The sequence below is a fragment of the Clarias gariepinus genome, chromosome 10, assembly GCF_024256425.1.
Source record: "Clarias gariepinus isolate MV-2021 ecotype Netherlands chromosome 10, CGAR_prim_01v2, whole genome shotgun sequence".
Classification (NCBI taxonomy): domain Eukaryota; kingdom Metazoa; phylum Chordata; class Actinopteri; order Siluriformes; family Clariidae; genus Clarias; species Clarias gariepinus.
The window spans coordinates 25,562,008-25,577,869 of NC_071109.1; the positions used below are offsets into that span (position 1 = coordinate 25,562,008).

Below are 15,862 nucleotides of genomic sequence, written 5' to 3' on the forward strand. Positions count from 1 at the left end.
ACAATGATTAAAACATTGTGTGTAGTAAGACAGATGTAAAACTATAAAGGTATTGGACAATATTTCAGGGAGACATTTTTTGCATTAAACAAACATCTGAAAGTAGATATATTGTTTTTAAATTTTGTTAATTTGAACATGGCTTATTATTATTATTATTATTATTATTATTATTGCAAAGCTTATAAAATAGCACTTGATCCAGTACATCATTTTTTGGAATGCTTTTCTTTTTCTTTTTAATGTACTAGTGGTTAGCATTGTGGCCTCGCACCTTCACGGCCGAGGGTTTGATTCCCACCTCGGGCCTGTGTGCAAGGAGTTTACATGTTCTTGTGGATTTTCTTTAGGTTCTTTCCTTTTCTCCCTCTCTCTTAAACCATGCAGGTTTGGGTCCCCCACGACCCTGCACACAAGATAAGCTCTATAGAAGTTTGCACTGGTTTGCACTCCATGAACTGTGCGTGTGATGCAAGTTATTTTTAGCAATCTTTGAATTCAGTTTCCAGTTGTCACATTAATAAAATTATGCCCAAGCTTTTGTTAATTCGTGCTATTCTGTAAAGAAAATGTGCTGATGGTTTGATTGGTAAGACATCCACGCACACATCTGCCAGGCTCACAGCTCACTTTAATTAAAGTTAATAAAATGATATTTAAAACATGTAATTTGCAATCCATATTAAATAGTGTCATATACATAATTTACTATTGCTCAAAGGCCATTTCTGTTTTCACCAAACATACTTTTGATTTTGAAGAATAACAGAATACGTTTATAAAAGTAAAAACTTCCTTTATTTCTCTATTCAACCCCCTGCTACACTAATGCACTTATCCAAGTGTTTTACTGGTACTACTTGAATGCCATGAAGGTCAAATGTTTTTGGACTATCTGCTTCACGTCTGAAATTGGTTAATAGCCCAAACGTGGAAATGGCTTGGAGCGATGTCAGGACTGTAGGGGTGAAGTGGCAGTAACTCCCAGCTGAGTTCCTGTAACGTGCAAGTGTTAGTGGTAAATGATCATTCAACGATTTTCAAAGATCAGGTGTTCCACTTGCTGAATGTTCACAGAAATGACTGCAGTGAGCTCTGAGCCACCTCGGCCAGGATCGTCATCACGGACGTACGGCTTTCTTTAAAACATTTGCACCATTCAAATGTTTTACTGCTGCTAAAATTGTTGAGTCGCATCACCGTACTGTGCTCGAAGTCTTCTGTATAATATATAATATCTAATAATATAATATCTGTATAAATGTCAATGGTTTCACACCTTCATTTATGAAATATTTCATCACATGTTGTGGTGTGATGCACTGCCAGAGGACTTAACTGTCCCTGGCTATACATGAGGTCTAAATAACAACTTAATTAAATTCCCCATTATGTGCACTTAACCGAACTGTAAATACAGCTTGCTGGGTCTTATTTACTTCAATATTAACAGAAAACATAATTAGAAATAATGTCTAACATTGTCCAGCTGGGTAAATTTAACCAAATGGACCAGAATCACAATCTGTATTGTTAATTAAAAGCCTTCTCTCAGTCATGATATACTGCAATTTTGTTAGAAATTCCAGGAATAATACTTGGTAGATAGATTTATAACTGTTAAAGTTAGTTTTTGGTCTTAGATTGAAATTTTGAAAAAGATTGAAAACTTTTGTACGTTTTTTTTTTTATGTTTAAATTCAACATCATGTCACACCCTCAGTAGAGAATCTGAGATATGTGTAGTGCATCTATAATGTGCAGTGTGCATGGAAACAAAAGTTAACAGTATCCCTATACAGCCTGTAATTAAACACGAAGCAAGAATTGTAATCTTGATTAAATGACACTTAATTGTGCAGCGCAGCTTTGCATCTCTAAGCGCTGAAGCTGAAGAGAACAGAGTCTAGTCGAGTGTGTCTGTACTGTAAGTGAATGACACCCAGTTCACATGACACCCGGATGCTGGTTATATAACATTTAATGGACAGTGATTTCATGTGTGTGTGCGTGTGTGTGTGCAGGTTTGTCTGTGATTTTGTGGCTATGCATAAACGAGCCTTTAGCCTCAGTTAGCCGTCTCTGCATCTGCTCACAGGATTAAAAGAGCTTGTGGATGAGCTTGTTGATGAATTCGCAGACGAATTTGTATTCAAGCTGATGAATGAGCTCATAGGCTTGTGGACTGAGTTTGGAGAATATTTTAGACTCTTCAGTTTCTTTAATTGCTGCCTCCGTTACTCCTAAGTCATCATTCTAGATGTAAGGATTTGCTCAAACTGGGGTTATACTGGTGATGTGTAGTGAAGTGTAGTATTATTGCAAAAGATCTCTTTAGCATTCTCCTTCTCTTCGCTGATTTTTATTTATTCATTTTTTGTCTGTCTTATCAGTTGGACCGGGTCATCTTCTGCGTTTTCCTTAAGTCAGATGAGGATCTGTACAAGAGCAGACTTCCTGCCTACTTTCCAAAAGGTCTGTTACTATCTTACTTTTCTTTTTTAAAACACTTTCTCTTCCTCTAGCTTAAGGAAAAGACATTTTTCACTCTGGCACATATATATTCTCACTATTTTCCACTCTATCTTGGACACACACGCACACACAAACAAACAAACACACAGTGGTCCCAGTTGTCCTCTCTGCTAAAGGGCTTTTTTCCAATGACACCAGCCAAAAGTCACTCTGAGCCCGGCATCTATTAGATTGCATTAAATTCTGCGGCCTGGCTTTTTATTTTCCGCATAATTTTTTTTCCCCTTCAATTGTTGTCAACATTAATCTAGTTTGATCAAGCATAGTACACGCCATGGGACTGGGGCTGTCACTTTCAATCATCTCTAATGTTATTTTGCCTTTCTAAACAAATAACACACTGTCCATGGTGTAGAAAAGAACAGCGTTCAGTGCTTCGGATCCGGCATGCCAAACTTGTTTAAGCCTGCAGAGAGAAAAGACATTTAGTCAGTCATTCTTTTTCCTCCCCTCAAAATCTCCTCTCTGTCCCCACCCCCTTTCATCCTGCAGACCAATCAGAGAGACTGGTTAAGGACAGGTAACGAGCATGGTGTGCCCTAATCTATGTGTGTGTATGTGCTGTTTTGGTGTTTTTTTTGCAAGATTAAAATTGAAAAATGTAGTGGAATAGATGCATATCAGTGGCAGTACTTTAGCTGTAATGTTTATAGATAAGCATATGTTAATAGTTTGCAGTGCTAACAAACTCACACACTGAATATATTAACATTTTCCATAATATTTGTTTCGGCTTGCAAATAGAAGGTTTAATTGTTTTGTTTTGATTTTAATTTCTAGTTTCTGAAGCGCAGATCTTACTAACTTTAATATCATTCTTATTTCCTTTATTAAGCATAAAAGTATCTGTGATCACTTCCTATATCTGTTCTGTAAGCAGTTTAATTGACAGGTGGTGTGAGTGTAACCCTGCTCCATGTTAGTGTTGCTACGTGCCAGTGCAAGTGTGACACCTATGTGTGATCTTCGTGATTTCTCGTGCGAAGCGTCTCAGCTGAATGCATTGTTCTTCACTTACAGATCCGCTTCCTAAAAGCAAATTATGAGTGGATGTAAAGTCTGCGTTGAATGCCGCACTCATCACCTGCTCCTGCTTCCCCAGCGTCTGCCCTGCCGGCAACACCTACTGATTATTTTTGAATCTTCTGATTTCTTTCTCTCTTTTTTTTTTGATGGCAAGCGTCATGTAATTTCTTATCGCACTAGTCAGTTTTCACTGCACCGCTACAGAATGTTGTTGATCAAAGGATTGCTTTTTTTGTCGTTGCACTAAAGTTGACTGCCATCACGCACACACACATGAAGAAAATAAAAAAAAGGCAAGTGTTTCATTATGTCTTTGATGTTCATTCTGGAATCCAAAAAGATTCTGTCCATACATCATCTTAGTTCTGATAAACAGGATTTGACTGCAATGTGTAATCCGGTTTAATCTTCTCTACAATATTTACAGGATTTACAGCAGTTACACCTGATATGACTAATCAATTGTTTGAACCCAGATTACCGTATAATTGTAATTAATGTTAATGTCACCGCTTATTTGGAACATAATCACCGTCGCCATCACCAGCCACATCCTGAATTGAAAAATTACAAAATATTGAAAGGTGCTTATTTTCAGACATGAATAAACATGCAATTTAAAACACATTTTACAAAGAGTTTAGATATCCTGAAAAAGAATGATGTTGAATGAAATTGATGAAGTTGCATTTGCTGTTCAGAAGGGATAGTTGCGAAACCATGTCACTAAGCAGCCAAAAATGTACAGTAATTTTCTAACCTAAGATCATGATTTAGCTAGCGATCACATATACATGAAGTCCTTTAAAGGACTTTTGTAGCTAAGGTTCTACAGAACACGGTTGTGAGACTAAATAAACTCTCTTTATTTCTCTATATTATTCCCGACTACACTAATGCAATTATCTCCATGCTTCATTAGTACTTGGATGCCATTGAGGTAGAAAGTGCTTTAATGTGTAAACAGCTTGGAGTGAGGTCAGCACTGTACGGGAGATAGGGCAATAACTACTAGCCAAGTTCCTGTAATGTGCATGTGGTGTTTTTGAATGATCGTGCATACACTTTCCACAGACAAATGCAGGTGTTCCTGTTTACTGGAAAGACTGCAGGGGGCTCAGAGACATCTCAGCCGGGATTGTCGTTCATCGGACTTCTTTAAAAAGTTTGCACTATTCAAATGTTTTACTGCGGCTTGGAGTTCCCATCATCACCGTACTCTGCTTGAAGTATTTTGGAAATGTTGATCAGTTTTACGGCTTTATTCACGGAAAATTTCATCAGAAATCTCGATTTGACTTAAACGCCACTCATAGATTACTAAGGAAAAAACTCACTCATTCATTGTCTATACAGCTTTAACCTGTATACATGGTCATTGGGGGCCTGCAGCCTATCCCAGGAAACTTAGGGCACGAGACGGGGTGCCGATCCATTGCAGAGCACACACACTCACACACTCATTTATGCACCACGGGCAATTTGGGAATGGCAATTAACCTAATCTGCACCTAATCTTTGTACTGTGGGAGGAAACCGGAGAAACCGGAGGAAACCCACCAAGCACAGGGAGAATATGCAAACTACAATCAAACTCGACTAAGAATTGAACTAGGACACAGGAGGTGCAAGGCGACACCACTAAGCCACCGTGCCACCTAAGGAAAAATCTTGAAGGTAAAATTACACTCTTGTATCTTTTTTTACCTTTTTTCATGGCATTTACCTTACTTAAAAGCAAACATTGCATCACATTTGTTGAACTTGAAATTCTGAAGCATTACATTCAAGCTTTTAAGCAATTCATTTATATTGGATTGGCTTCTAACCTTATTTAAAAGGAGCATGAAGTAGCTAAGGTTCTACATTTGTATTTGGAGGCATTGACTCCCAGTCAAAAGTTTGGACACACCTTTTAATTCCATGATCTGCCCTGATCTGATTTCTTTTTTTATTACATTCTATATTGTAAAACAATACTAAAGGCATCCAAAATATGCAATAATCTCCAGAGATTATCGTCTGCTACTTATGCTCTGGTCTTCATGAGAGCCAGGTTCATCGTAGTGCTTGTTGGGTTTTGCAAATGTACTTAACAGTACTGTTTTTGCATCTATTCAAGGACTGTTGTTGTTATTTAATTATCTAATGCCATATGTGATATTTGCATATTTAAAAAAAAAAAAGGAAAAAGAAAAGAGAATTGTTCTAGGAAGTAGAAAATAAATCCAAACTTGTCTCCAAACTTTGTACTTCTACTGTATGTCGCATTTCCTTTCTTCTCTTTTAATGTAGACTCAAAAAATTCAATAGAAATCGTGGGCAATAAAATGTGGATTTGCGGGAAAGGTATGATTAGAACACCATTATTTTAGGCTCTTATAATGGATCTGAACATTACATATAAAGGTATATTTCTCAACTGGAAATAAGTTTTAAAAAGATATCAGGCATATTGTAACCTATTCACAGGCATTCTTGCAGGCCAGTGCTCATAACACTTAACCTACAATGAAAATGCACTCTTTCTTCCTTTGCTGTGTAGTTTATGTAGGTCGCTATGATGAAGGATTCTCATTAAATCCCATTCCTCCCACTGAATGAATGGCCAGTCCTCTTCTTAATGCAACTTTCATTAATTACACCCTGTGCCTCGGTGGTAGCGAGAGGCAATAGAGCAGCACCAGCAGAACGCTTCAAAATAGAGCAAACGTTTTGAAATATTGATTTTAAATCAAGTGCACATTAGCCAAACTAGCAGTCGCAAGAGAGTCATTCTTTTAATGCAGTGCTTTTTGTTTCCACAACATTTTCTCCACCCAGACGTTGCACAATGTCACATTCTTCTTCATCTTTATCTACTCTGCTCTTCCCCCGAGGAGGAGGACGGCGAGTAAGCGCCTGAGAGAGAAAGATAGTGTAAAGGAGAGTTTGATGAACTCGTCTGAAGCCGTGTTCATTTTTTAATAAGCAGTGGGCAGCTCAGGTACTGTCATCAGATGAGCCGTGTGTAATATGGAACCGAGGAAGAAAGAGACAGGAGGGAATGAGGGAATGAAAGAGAGAAAGTGCAGGAGAGTAATTATCCTAAATCGAGAGAGAGAGAGAGAGAAAGTGCTGATAAGACAGCACTTTCACAGCACTCTCTCTCTCTCTCTCTCTCTTCTTCATCCTTCTCTCTCATGCTCAGTCTATGTCTGTCCTGCTTACTGAAGTGTTATTTAATTTGCACTACTGGTGTGCTAAATGCAGGATGGAGAGCTGCTGACAGAGTTTCTCCTCACTGGAACTGAGATGCTCTAAAGTGTTTGCTTCATGCCAACAGCACAGCCATGGAGAGAGACGAGAGAATTCTCTTTTTTTAAACCTTTCCTCTCTCATCTCGCTCAGCTATGTGCCCTTTTCGCTCCCCTTCCTCAATGATTTCATCTTTTTTCCTTTCAGTTTGTGTCGCTCACTCACTCTCCCTTCCTCTGCACTCCCTGTTTAACTGTGTGTGGCCACCCAAATATACAATAACCACTGAATGATGCAGAGCTTGCCTTTGTATTGTTTGTTTTCACCAGTATGTGAAAAAATATCTTTGTACACTACCAGTCAAATGTTTGGTCACACCTTCTAATTTCGTGGCCTTTCCTGATTTTCCATCTCTTTCTTTGGTGATTTCTGAGGCTGGTAACTTTAAATGAACTTTTCCTCTGCAGCAGAGGTAGGTTTTGGTCTTATGTTCCTGGGAAGGTCTTCATGAGAGCCAGTTTCATCATGGTGCTTAAACCAATGCATTAGACAACATTGTTCTTGCAAGAACTATTCTGGAATAGCTGAACTCTTGTTGTTGTTACTTAATTATCTAAATCCGTATGTGTATTTCATGCTGTAGTTTTGAAATATTCAGCATTGTTCCAGAATGTAGAAAATAAATCCAAACTTGCGTCCAGTGTTTTACAGGTCATGTATGCATCCTGCATATTGTACTATACAGTGGGGCAAAACAAAAACAAAAAAATCTTTTCCACTTTAAAAGATGAGAAAGGCCTGTAATTTTCATCATAGGTATATCTCAACTCTTAGAGATAAAATGAGAAAAAAAAATCCGGAAAATCACATTGGATGATTTTTAATGAATTAATTGGTAAATTCCTCAGTAAAATAAGTATTTGGTCACCTACAAACAAGCAGGATTACCTCGTTACCTGTATTAATGGCATCTGTTAGAACTCAATATCAGTATAAAAGACACCTGTCCACAACTTCAAACAGTCACACTCCAAACTCCACTATGGCCAAAACCAAAGAGCTGTTAAAGGACAGCAGAAACAAAATTGTAGACCTGCACCAGGCTGGGAAGACTGAATCTGCAATAGGTAAGCAGCTTGGTGTGAAGAAATCAACTGGGGGAGCAATTAATTATTATAAGACATACAAGACCACTGATAATCTCCCTCGATCTGGGGCTCCATGCAATGATCACAAGAACTGTGAGCAAAAATCCCAGAACCACATGTGGAGACCTAGTGAATGACCTGCAGAGAGCTGGGACCAAAGTAACAAAGGCTACCATCAGTAACACACTGCGCCACCAGGGACTCAAATCCTGCAGTGCCAGACGTGTCCCCCTGCTTAAGCCAGTACATGTCCAGGCCCGTCTGAAGTTTGCTAGACAGCATTTGGATGATCCAGAAGAGGATTGGAAGAATGTCATATGGACAGATGAAACCAAAATAGAACTTTTTGGTAAAAACTCAACTTGTCATTTTTGGAGGAGAAAGAAGGCTGAGTTGCATCCAAAGTGAAGCATGGGGGTGGAAACATCATGCTTTGGGGCTGTTTTTCTGCAAAGGGACCAGGACGACTGATCCATGTAAAGGAAAGAATGAATAGGCCCATGTATTGTGAGATTTTGATTGAAAACCTCCTTCCATCAGCAAGGGCATTGAAGATGAAACGTGGCTGGGTCTGTCAGCATGACAATGATCCCAAACACACCGCCCAAGCAACAAAGGAGTGGCTTCGTAAGAAGCATTTCAAGGTCCTGGAGTGGCCTAGCCAGTCTCCAGATCTCAACCCCATAGAAAACCTTTAGAGGGAGTTGAAAGTCCGTGTTGCTCAGCGACAGCCGCAAAACATCACTGCTCTAGAGGAGATCTGGAGGAATGAATGAATTTGCCAGAATACTGGCAGCAGTGTGTGAAAACCTTGTGAAGACGCACAGAAAACATTTGACCTCTGACATTACCAACAAAGGGTATATAACAAAGTATTGACATGAAATTTTGTTATTGACCAAATACTTATTTTCCACCATAATTTGCAAATAAATTATTTTAAAAAATCCTGTGTACAAAAAAAATACAATGTGATTTTCTGGATTTTTTTTTCTTATTATTTTGTCTGTCATAGTTGAGGTATACCTATGATGAAAATTACAGGCCTTTCCTTTCTTTTTAAGTGGAAGAACTTGCACAATTGGTGGCTGACTAAATACTTTTTTGCCCTACTGTACATTGTTAAAGGCATAACAACAAGACATTAAAGTTGATTATCGTTTATATACCAGTAAACTGTTGACAGGCTCATGGGCAGCCAAGGGTCACCCATGCCCACAGGGACCAAAGGCTAGCCCGTCTAGTTCAATCCCTCTGAAAAGCAAGTGCAGCACAAATCACCTAAAAAAGTCAATGCTGGCCACGAAAGAAAGCCACCAGAACATTCAGTGCCGTGCATAGGGCCAAGCAGGCAAAGTACCCAAGGCTGCAGATCTGGCCTTCAAACTGCCCAGATACCAATACAACTGAGCATCCATTGGAGCATTGGACAAACAAGCCAAATCCATGGAGACCCCATTCCGCAACCCATAGCACCCAAGGATCTGCTGCCAATGTTCCCATAATCTGCCCCAAGGGGCCAGAGCTGCCCAGGTGGGTATTTGCATTGTAACGTTACTGTTGATTAGTGTATCATTCCTTGTGTATGTGGGAACCTTCTTTGTGTATGTGTTAGTTCTTTACTCTTATTTTACTTCTACGTTATTTTCATTCAACTGAACTTTAAACCTGTGCAACCCCCTGGTAATGCAAATATGACTGGAACTTTTCAGAAACTACAAAAGTATCAAATAGTTTTTATTCTAGCCGCACAACAATTTTTGAAATAAATAATTTATTCATAAATAACCCTGCAATGTGTAAAATTCCTCGATGCCAAAATGAACAAACACTAAACTGAAAGTAACATGAAGATCAAGGAGATATGAGCTGTCAAACGTTGTAAGTAATTTGCATTTACACCTAAGATTTCCACTGGGGTGATCACACAAAATTCATTGCTAGAGTAGAGTGTATTATGCAGTGCTACACTGTGTGTGGCATCGATCCCTGTGTCTGCAGCTGCATCGCTATCAGTCTGTTAGTTCGCTGCATTTACTTACGTCTTTCTTTAACACGTTTCATTTCTTTAATCTGCCCGCCTATTCTTTTTTTGTGTCCTTATTGATTAAAGGCTAAAGCTGACTTCCCAGAATCTTTTCTACAGATCACTAAGGGTACAGAATCAGGGCCGCGCACTATCAACATTAACTATGGGGTAGCCACGTTTAAATCAGAGTTAAGGCAAAATAAACTGGTGCTACATAAAGGCACAGAAAAATCATACAATTTGGTAAGGGCACGGATAACACTGATTGCTTAAAAAAAAAAAAAAAAACTCTACAGTACATTGTTACTCATCCCTACAGAGAAATATGTGGTTACCAAGGAAGTGCTACGAGGGGCATTCATTCATCTTCTATAACATATTCTTATACTGTGTACAAGGTCATAAGCCTTTTCTAGGAGACTTTAGGCACGAGGCAGAATACACCCTTGATAGCGTGCCAATATATAGCAGGGCACATCTTCTATACACACACACCAGGATATTTGGGAACACCAATTCGGCTAATCTGCATGTGTTTGGACTGTGGGAGGAGAATTACCTAGAGGAAGCCCACCAAGCACAGGAAGAACATGCAAACTCCATTCACACAGACCTGAGTCAAAAAACGAGCCTCTGACCCTGGAAGTGCGAGGCCACAGTGCTATATATATGAAATTCTCTACTTTAACCCCACTGTTCATTACTTGTGAATATTACTGATTTCAACTTATCACAGTTATCATCCTTGGGATACCATTCTTGCACTTTAAACTCCTTACTGTCACATGACGGAGCTGCCAAGCATAAGATTGAATATAAAAGGCCAGGACAAGAAGGCCCATAGTGGACATAAACCAGACGATTATGGTTGCATAAAAAGTCGTAGCTCGGCTACAAATTTTTTAAGCATGTTTAAATAATATTTAGCCCATGGTGGAAGGATTACTATGGATCACTCTGATACACCCCGTCAAGCCACGATCATACCGTATCGCTACCCAAGGCTCATCACGATTTTTTAATTTATCACAATTTTTAGCAATTGCAAAAGTTTGCACTGGGCCTAAGAGGGGACCAATCAGATCACACTCAGTATCTACTGTAGTGAGACACATGAGCGGTTGTGTTTATGAGTATGTGCCTTGGAGTCGAGCTGCCTGCAGCCCACACTGCAACAAGTAGTTATTATGCTAACAATTTATTTCATATGTCACCAACCACCGAGAATTCTCACGGTTCTCCCAATCAGCCACTCTGACTTTGCTTGCTAGGCATTTGGAAAATATGGATGGTGAGCATTAGCTAGCTAATGACTGAGCCTCAGGCCTGACAACCCCTACACATTTCTGCATAAGTGTTCTGCATTTTAAGAGCAGTAGGCTGCTGTTTTGTATCTTGTGATACATTAAAAGGTTAGTCTTCTTGTATCCCTCCAGTATAAAACAGCAGATGATGTATTCAGCAAATCGACTATTTGTAACTCACCGATATTAACCGACAATCTATAAAAGCCTTGCCCTCATCCTTTCTCACATTAGTAATCTTCCAGCTGAGACTCCTGTCTCGTTTTGATTTTCGCACTTGAAAGATGCTCTGATGTGGTACCCCAGCTTGTCATCTGCAAGGTCAGTGGACAAGATTCTGAGTTCATTACAGTGAAACGAAATCCATCCATGTCTGTTCAACTTTGCTAACATTACGCAAGTACAAAAAAGTTTGTGATGTTTGCAGATCTGAGTGAATATAGAGGCCGCATGGAAGCGCTTCACAGGTTCTACCAAAGACATTAGATAGATGATTTGTTTTTAATACCACTCGTGCATCACCCCCACTTCTTTGGCAGGATTGTGCAGTTTGGGGTTTGCGTTTCTACAGACTGTTGATTTAACTACCTAGCACAAAGCAACAACGTTTTTATATGAACAGTGTAAAAGAAAAGCGAGAGTGATAAAATTCATGACTGTAAACTTTCCGTTCAGAAATGTTTTTTTTTTCCAGTTTGGTACATCAAAAGTAATAAACTATAATGCTTCAGGAAGTTTAGTTGACGACCAGATGGATTCGGTCTCACGGCATTGTCTTGTAAGCGTTGTCGTTAAAGGATTTTTTCCAGAAATTTGATTTGAGCAGGTGTCTTTAGCACATTACAAACATTCATGTTGCCTGCTTACTGCATTCTGCCATACATGCTCTCACATGAGTAAGTGTAAGAGTTGTATGCTGTTTTGTTGAACACAGCCTTGTTCTTGTAACACCTACAAGTTTAGTTATAGAGCCATCACACTACACATAATTATTAGCTGACATCAGATGTGTGGAGCAAGAAAGCCATTTGACGTTGCAGTGTTGAACACATTCACTATGAGAGGGAGGTTTTTTTTTTTTCAAGCTACAATTAAGCAGAGGCCAATGCAATGCAAACAAAAATAAAAACGGACCCTGTGAGCTACCCGTCATGCTCGTCTGAGCCATGTGTGCGTTTGGACAAGCAGTGCTCGGTGTTGTAGGTGAAGTCGAGGGGTGATGTTTATGGATGCTGATGGAGAGGGCAGAAAGGTTGTGTGAGAGGGGGTTGTAAACCGCTAGTGAAATGAAAATGGCTCTTTAGCAGAAACCAGGACGCTCCGCTGCCCCCACAATCAATGTGTTGATTTACTAGCTGAAAGCTTGTCAGACCAAGAAAAAAAATTGTGTGTGTGTGTGTGTGTGTGTGTCAGTTTGCGGTGACAAGAAGTTCAACAAGGTGGGAGTAAGATCGAGGTAAGATTTAGACACCAATAAATATAGGTATGAACATTTTCATTATAAAATATCACAACTCGACACAAATTTACGTAAACCCTTTCCGCTACATAAGGTTATGTGAGACTTCCCAGTACATTAAATCAGGTGCCATGATTAGTTGGATACAAACGTTGCAACTAAAAGCTCCTTTTTTTTCTTTTTTGATAAAGTGGATTATATGTCTCCGTCTAAACCATACGCTACGATAGGCTTGAGATGAATTCATCTGTGTTTGTGAAGTGTTACTGTCTTCCTAACAGCCCGCTGTGTTGTCTACCTGCTGTGTTTCTCACACTGAATTGCGTCTAATGAAATATTTATCATGTTTACTTGATGGTAGTGCGCTGTATTGGAGGGGAAGACATATAAAATATAACAAGTCACGAATATAAAGTAACAAATCTTCTGAGTGTATGTAATATTTTCTCATTCTGTCTTTCACCCAAACACGTGTGTCTGTGTGTGTGTGTCTCGATCCAAATCAAGCGCTATTTTCTAAACATACTGCGTGTGCTCATTCACAGAACTAATAACACGTTTAAGTGTCTTCACACTTTATTCTAATGAATAAATGTTTCGACGGAACTAAATTCCGACGAATTAAATTTAAGCTCTCTAACTCGGATTAGAAAATTACATTCATGCAAATTGATTATTTGATTCATTTTTTATTTTATTTTTTTGCTAATGATTTTTTCCCATCTGGAGTATTAAAAACATGCATGATGTGTCTACTTCTTTGTGAGTGTTGTAAAGACAACATTTCTGTTGGAAAATAAGGCAGCCATTACTCACCCTATTTTAAATGTAATGATAGAAAGTTTTTTTGTTTGTTTTTGTTTTTTCAAAAATAAAAAAGTAGCATATACAAAATATTTATATATTAAGCCATCTATACTGTATTATGTTATAATAACATTCATTTTATCATTTAATATTATTTATATATTATTATATAAATATATTTCATATTATAATATCTTTAAAATAATTTCTTTTTAAACATTTAATCCTTATTTAAACAACAATAATATGCCAAAACTTTACAAATAATGTTTTATTATTAAATTGCTTTGGAAAGATTACATAAATTAATTATTAAAGTAAAAGTAAAAAAGGTGCATATACAAAATATTTATTTATTAAGCCATCAATAATGTGTTATAATAACTTCTTTATTGTATTATTTATAAGTATTTATATATTATTATATAAAAATATTACTTATTATAATAACTTTATAAAAATGCATTAGTCCTGCATGGAGACAACAACATTAATATGCTAGAACTTTAGAAATGATGCTTTATTATTACATTTCAGACAAATAATTAAATTATTTGAATTATTATTTTTTTATATATTATTCAAATTGCTAATAATTCAAATTGTTCATATTGAATGCATTAAAGGAAAACACACTGCCAGTGGAAACAACAGTTGATGACCTGAATGTACTGAATGACCAGGGATGGGCAATGCACATGTAATTTATTAAAACTGGAAACTAAGAGACGTCAAATGAATTATTAGTGTATGCAACTGTTTTTGACTAGGCAGTGTCGTACAGGGTCACAAAACATACCCCTGTATTCAAATGCAGTGCATGTAGGACCAATATTCTACTACTTAATATAGAAAATAATAATGGTTATTATAATATGCTAATAATCTACTGTCTAATGATACCCTAAAATTTTTATAAGAGATGAATGTGGTGGTGGTTTATTTAGCTGATATTTGCTCATTTGAGTTTTTATAAACTATGATGATGATCATATAATGTTCACCTGGTACTTCATTATCCTACTTGCTTTTCTTGTTCACGGCCTGGTGTGTTCGTGTATTAATATAGAGTTGAATTGTAGATTTTTGGTGTATTCAACCAGCTGTCTTTTTTTCCGCCCTTTTTTTTTCCGTTCACACTCAAGCACAACAGATGGTCTTCATACAAAGTGTTGCTTTGGGTTTCACTTTCCTCTGTAATTATAAATCCATTAATAATATTCCCGTCGAAATGTAGGATTAAGAGAGGTGAAGCTCATTTACATTTTCACAAAGCAGATCTGAACCACTTCCACACAAGCTCTCGCTGTGTAAAAGCTGTGATAGTGGGGTTCAAAAATAAATGGAGCATTTCAGATAGTGGCTGTGGAGGTGTGTGATGTGATATGTGTGTGTGCGTGTGGGTGTGTGTGTGTGTGATTCTCTAATTAACGAGACTCATTTGACACATACAGATGCAATATACTTGCAACACACATGTATTATTCATGTAAACGGAAACATATTTCACACACGGCATAAAAACTGATGAGTTCTGTTTTCGCCGCCCCCGTCTCCTTGTGCTTTTCTTCAAGTGGCTGAGTTACTAAGAGCCCTGAGGATATGTGCATTTATCAGAAGTGTCCATCCTTACTAATGCATCCGTGAAAGTGAAAATGTGTGTGTCTCTGGGAGCTTTGGCTCTGTGTTTGTGTGTGTGTGTGGTTTTTTTTGTACAAATCTAACACATTTGTGCTTCATAAATGTAAATATCAAGGGGTTTATACAGGGATCTTAATGCACTTGAAGTTTGTTTGACTATGTGTGAGTGTGTGTGTTTGAAAGAAAAAGTAATTGAAACACACAGGTGTGTGTGTGTGCGCGCGCGCGCAAGAGAGAGAGAGCTCTCGCGTAGACAGTACTTGAGTGCTCTCCCCTCACCCAACCCTATTTTGTTTTATTTTATTTTTATTTTGAGCGTTTAATGTATTAAAAGGGCTGTGGTAATGAATTATAATCTTTAATGCAGCGACCGATCGATACGTCCACAAAATAAATCAGCTTTTTACTGAGAGCGTCAAAGCCTTTAATACACTGGGGGCGAAATGGTGGAGGGAGGAGGAGGAGGAGGAGGAGGAGGGGAGGCTGGCTGACAAGAGCTGGTGATGGAGGAAAGAGAGAGAGAGAGTAAAACGTAGGGAGAGAAGGAGGATAGATGGGAGTGCTTGAAATGGATATTAGTGGTGAGTATGTTTAAGAGCATGCCCATCGAGACCATACATTCATAATGAATGTCTGTTAGGTCAAGAGGTCAGGATCTTCCAGCCCACCATGATGC

The 15,862-nt window shown here is 38.2% G+C and overlaps 1 protein-coding gene across 2 annotated transcripts in view; it reads left to right on the forward strand.

Moving 5' to 3' along the window:
• macrod1 (mono-ADP ribosylhydrolase 1) overlaps positions 1 to 3,866 on the forward strand; it is a 92,561-nt gene extending 88,695 nt beyond the window's left edge. The window contains exons 9-11 of one of the 2 annotated variants that reach the window (XM_053506015.1): positions 2,394 to 2,475; positions 3,028 to 3,055; positions 3,556 to 3,866. In XM_053506015.1, coding sequence (XP_053361990.1) covers positions 2,394 to 2,475; positions 3,028 to 3,055; positions 3,556 to 3,568 — 123 coding nt within the window. In that variant the 3' untranslated portion in view covers positions 3,569 to 3,866. The remainder of the gene's footprint in view (positions 1 to 2,393; positions 2,476 to 3,027; positions 3,056 to 3,555) is intronic. The other variant, XM_053506016.1, reaches the window with a different exon arrangement.
• The last annotated feature ends 11,996 nt before the right edge of the window (positions 3,867 to 15,862 follow it).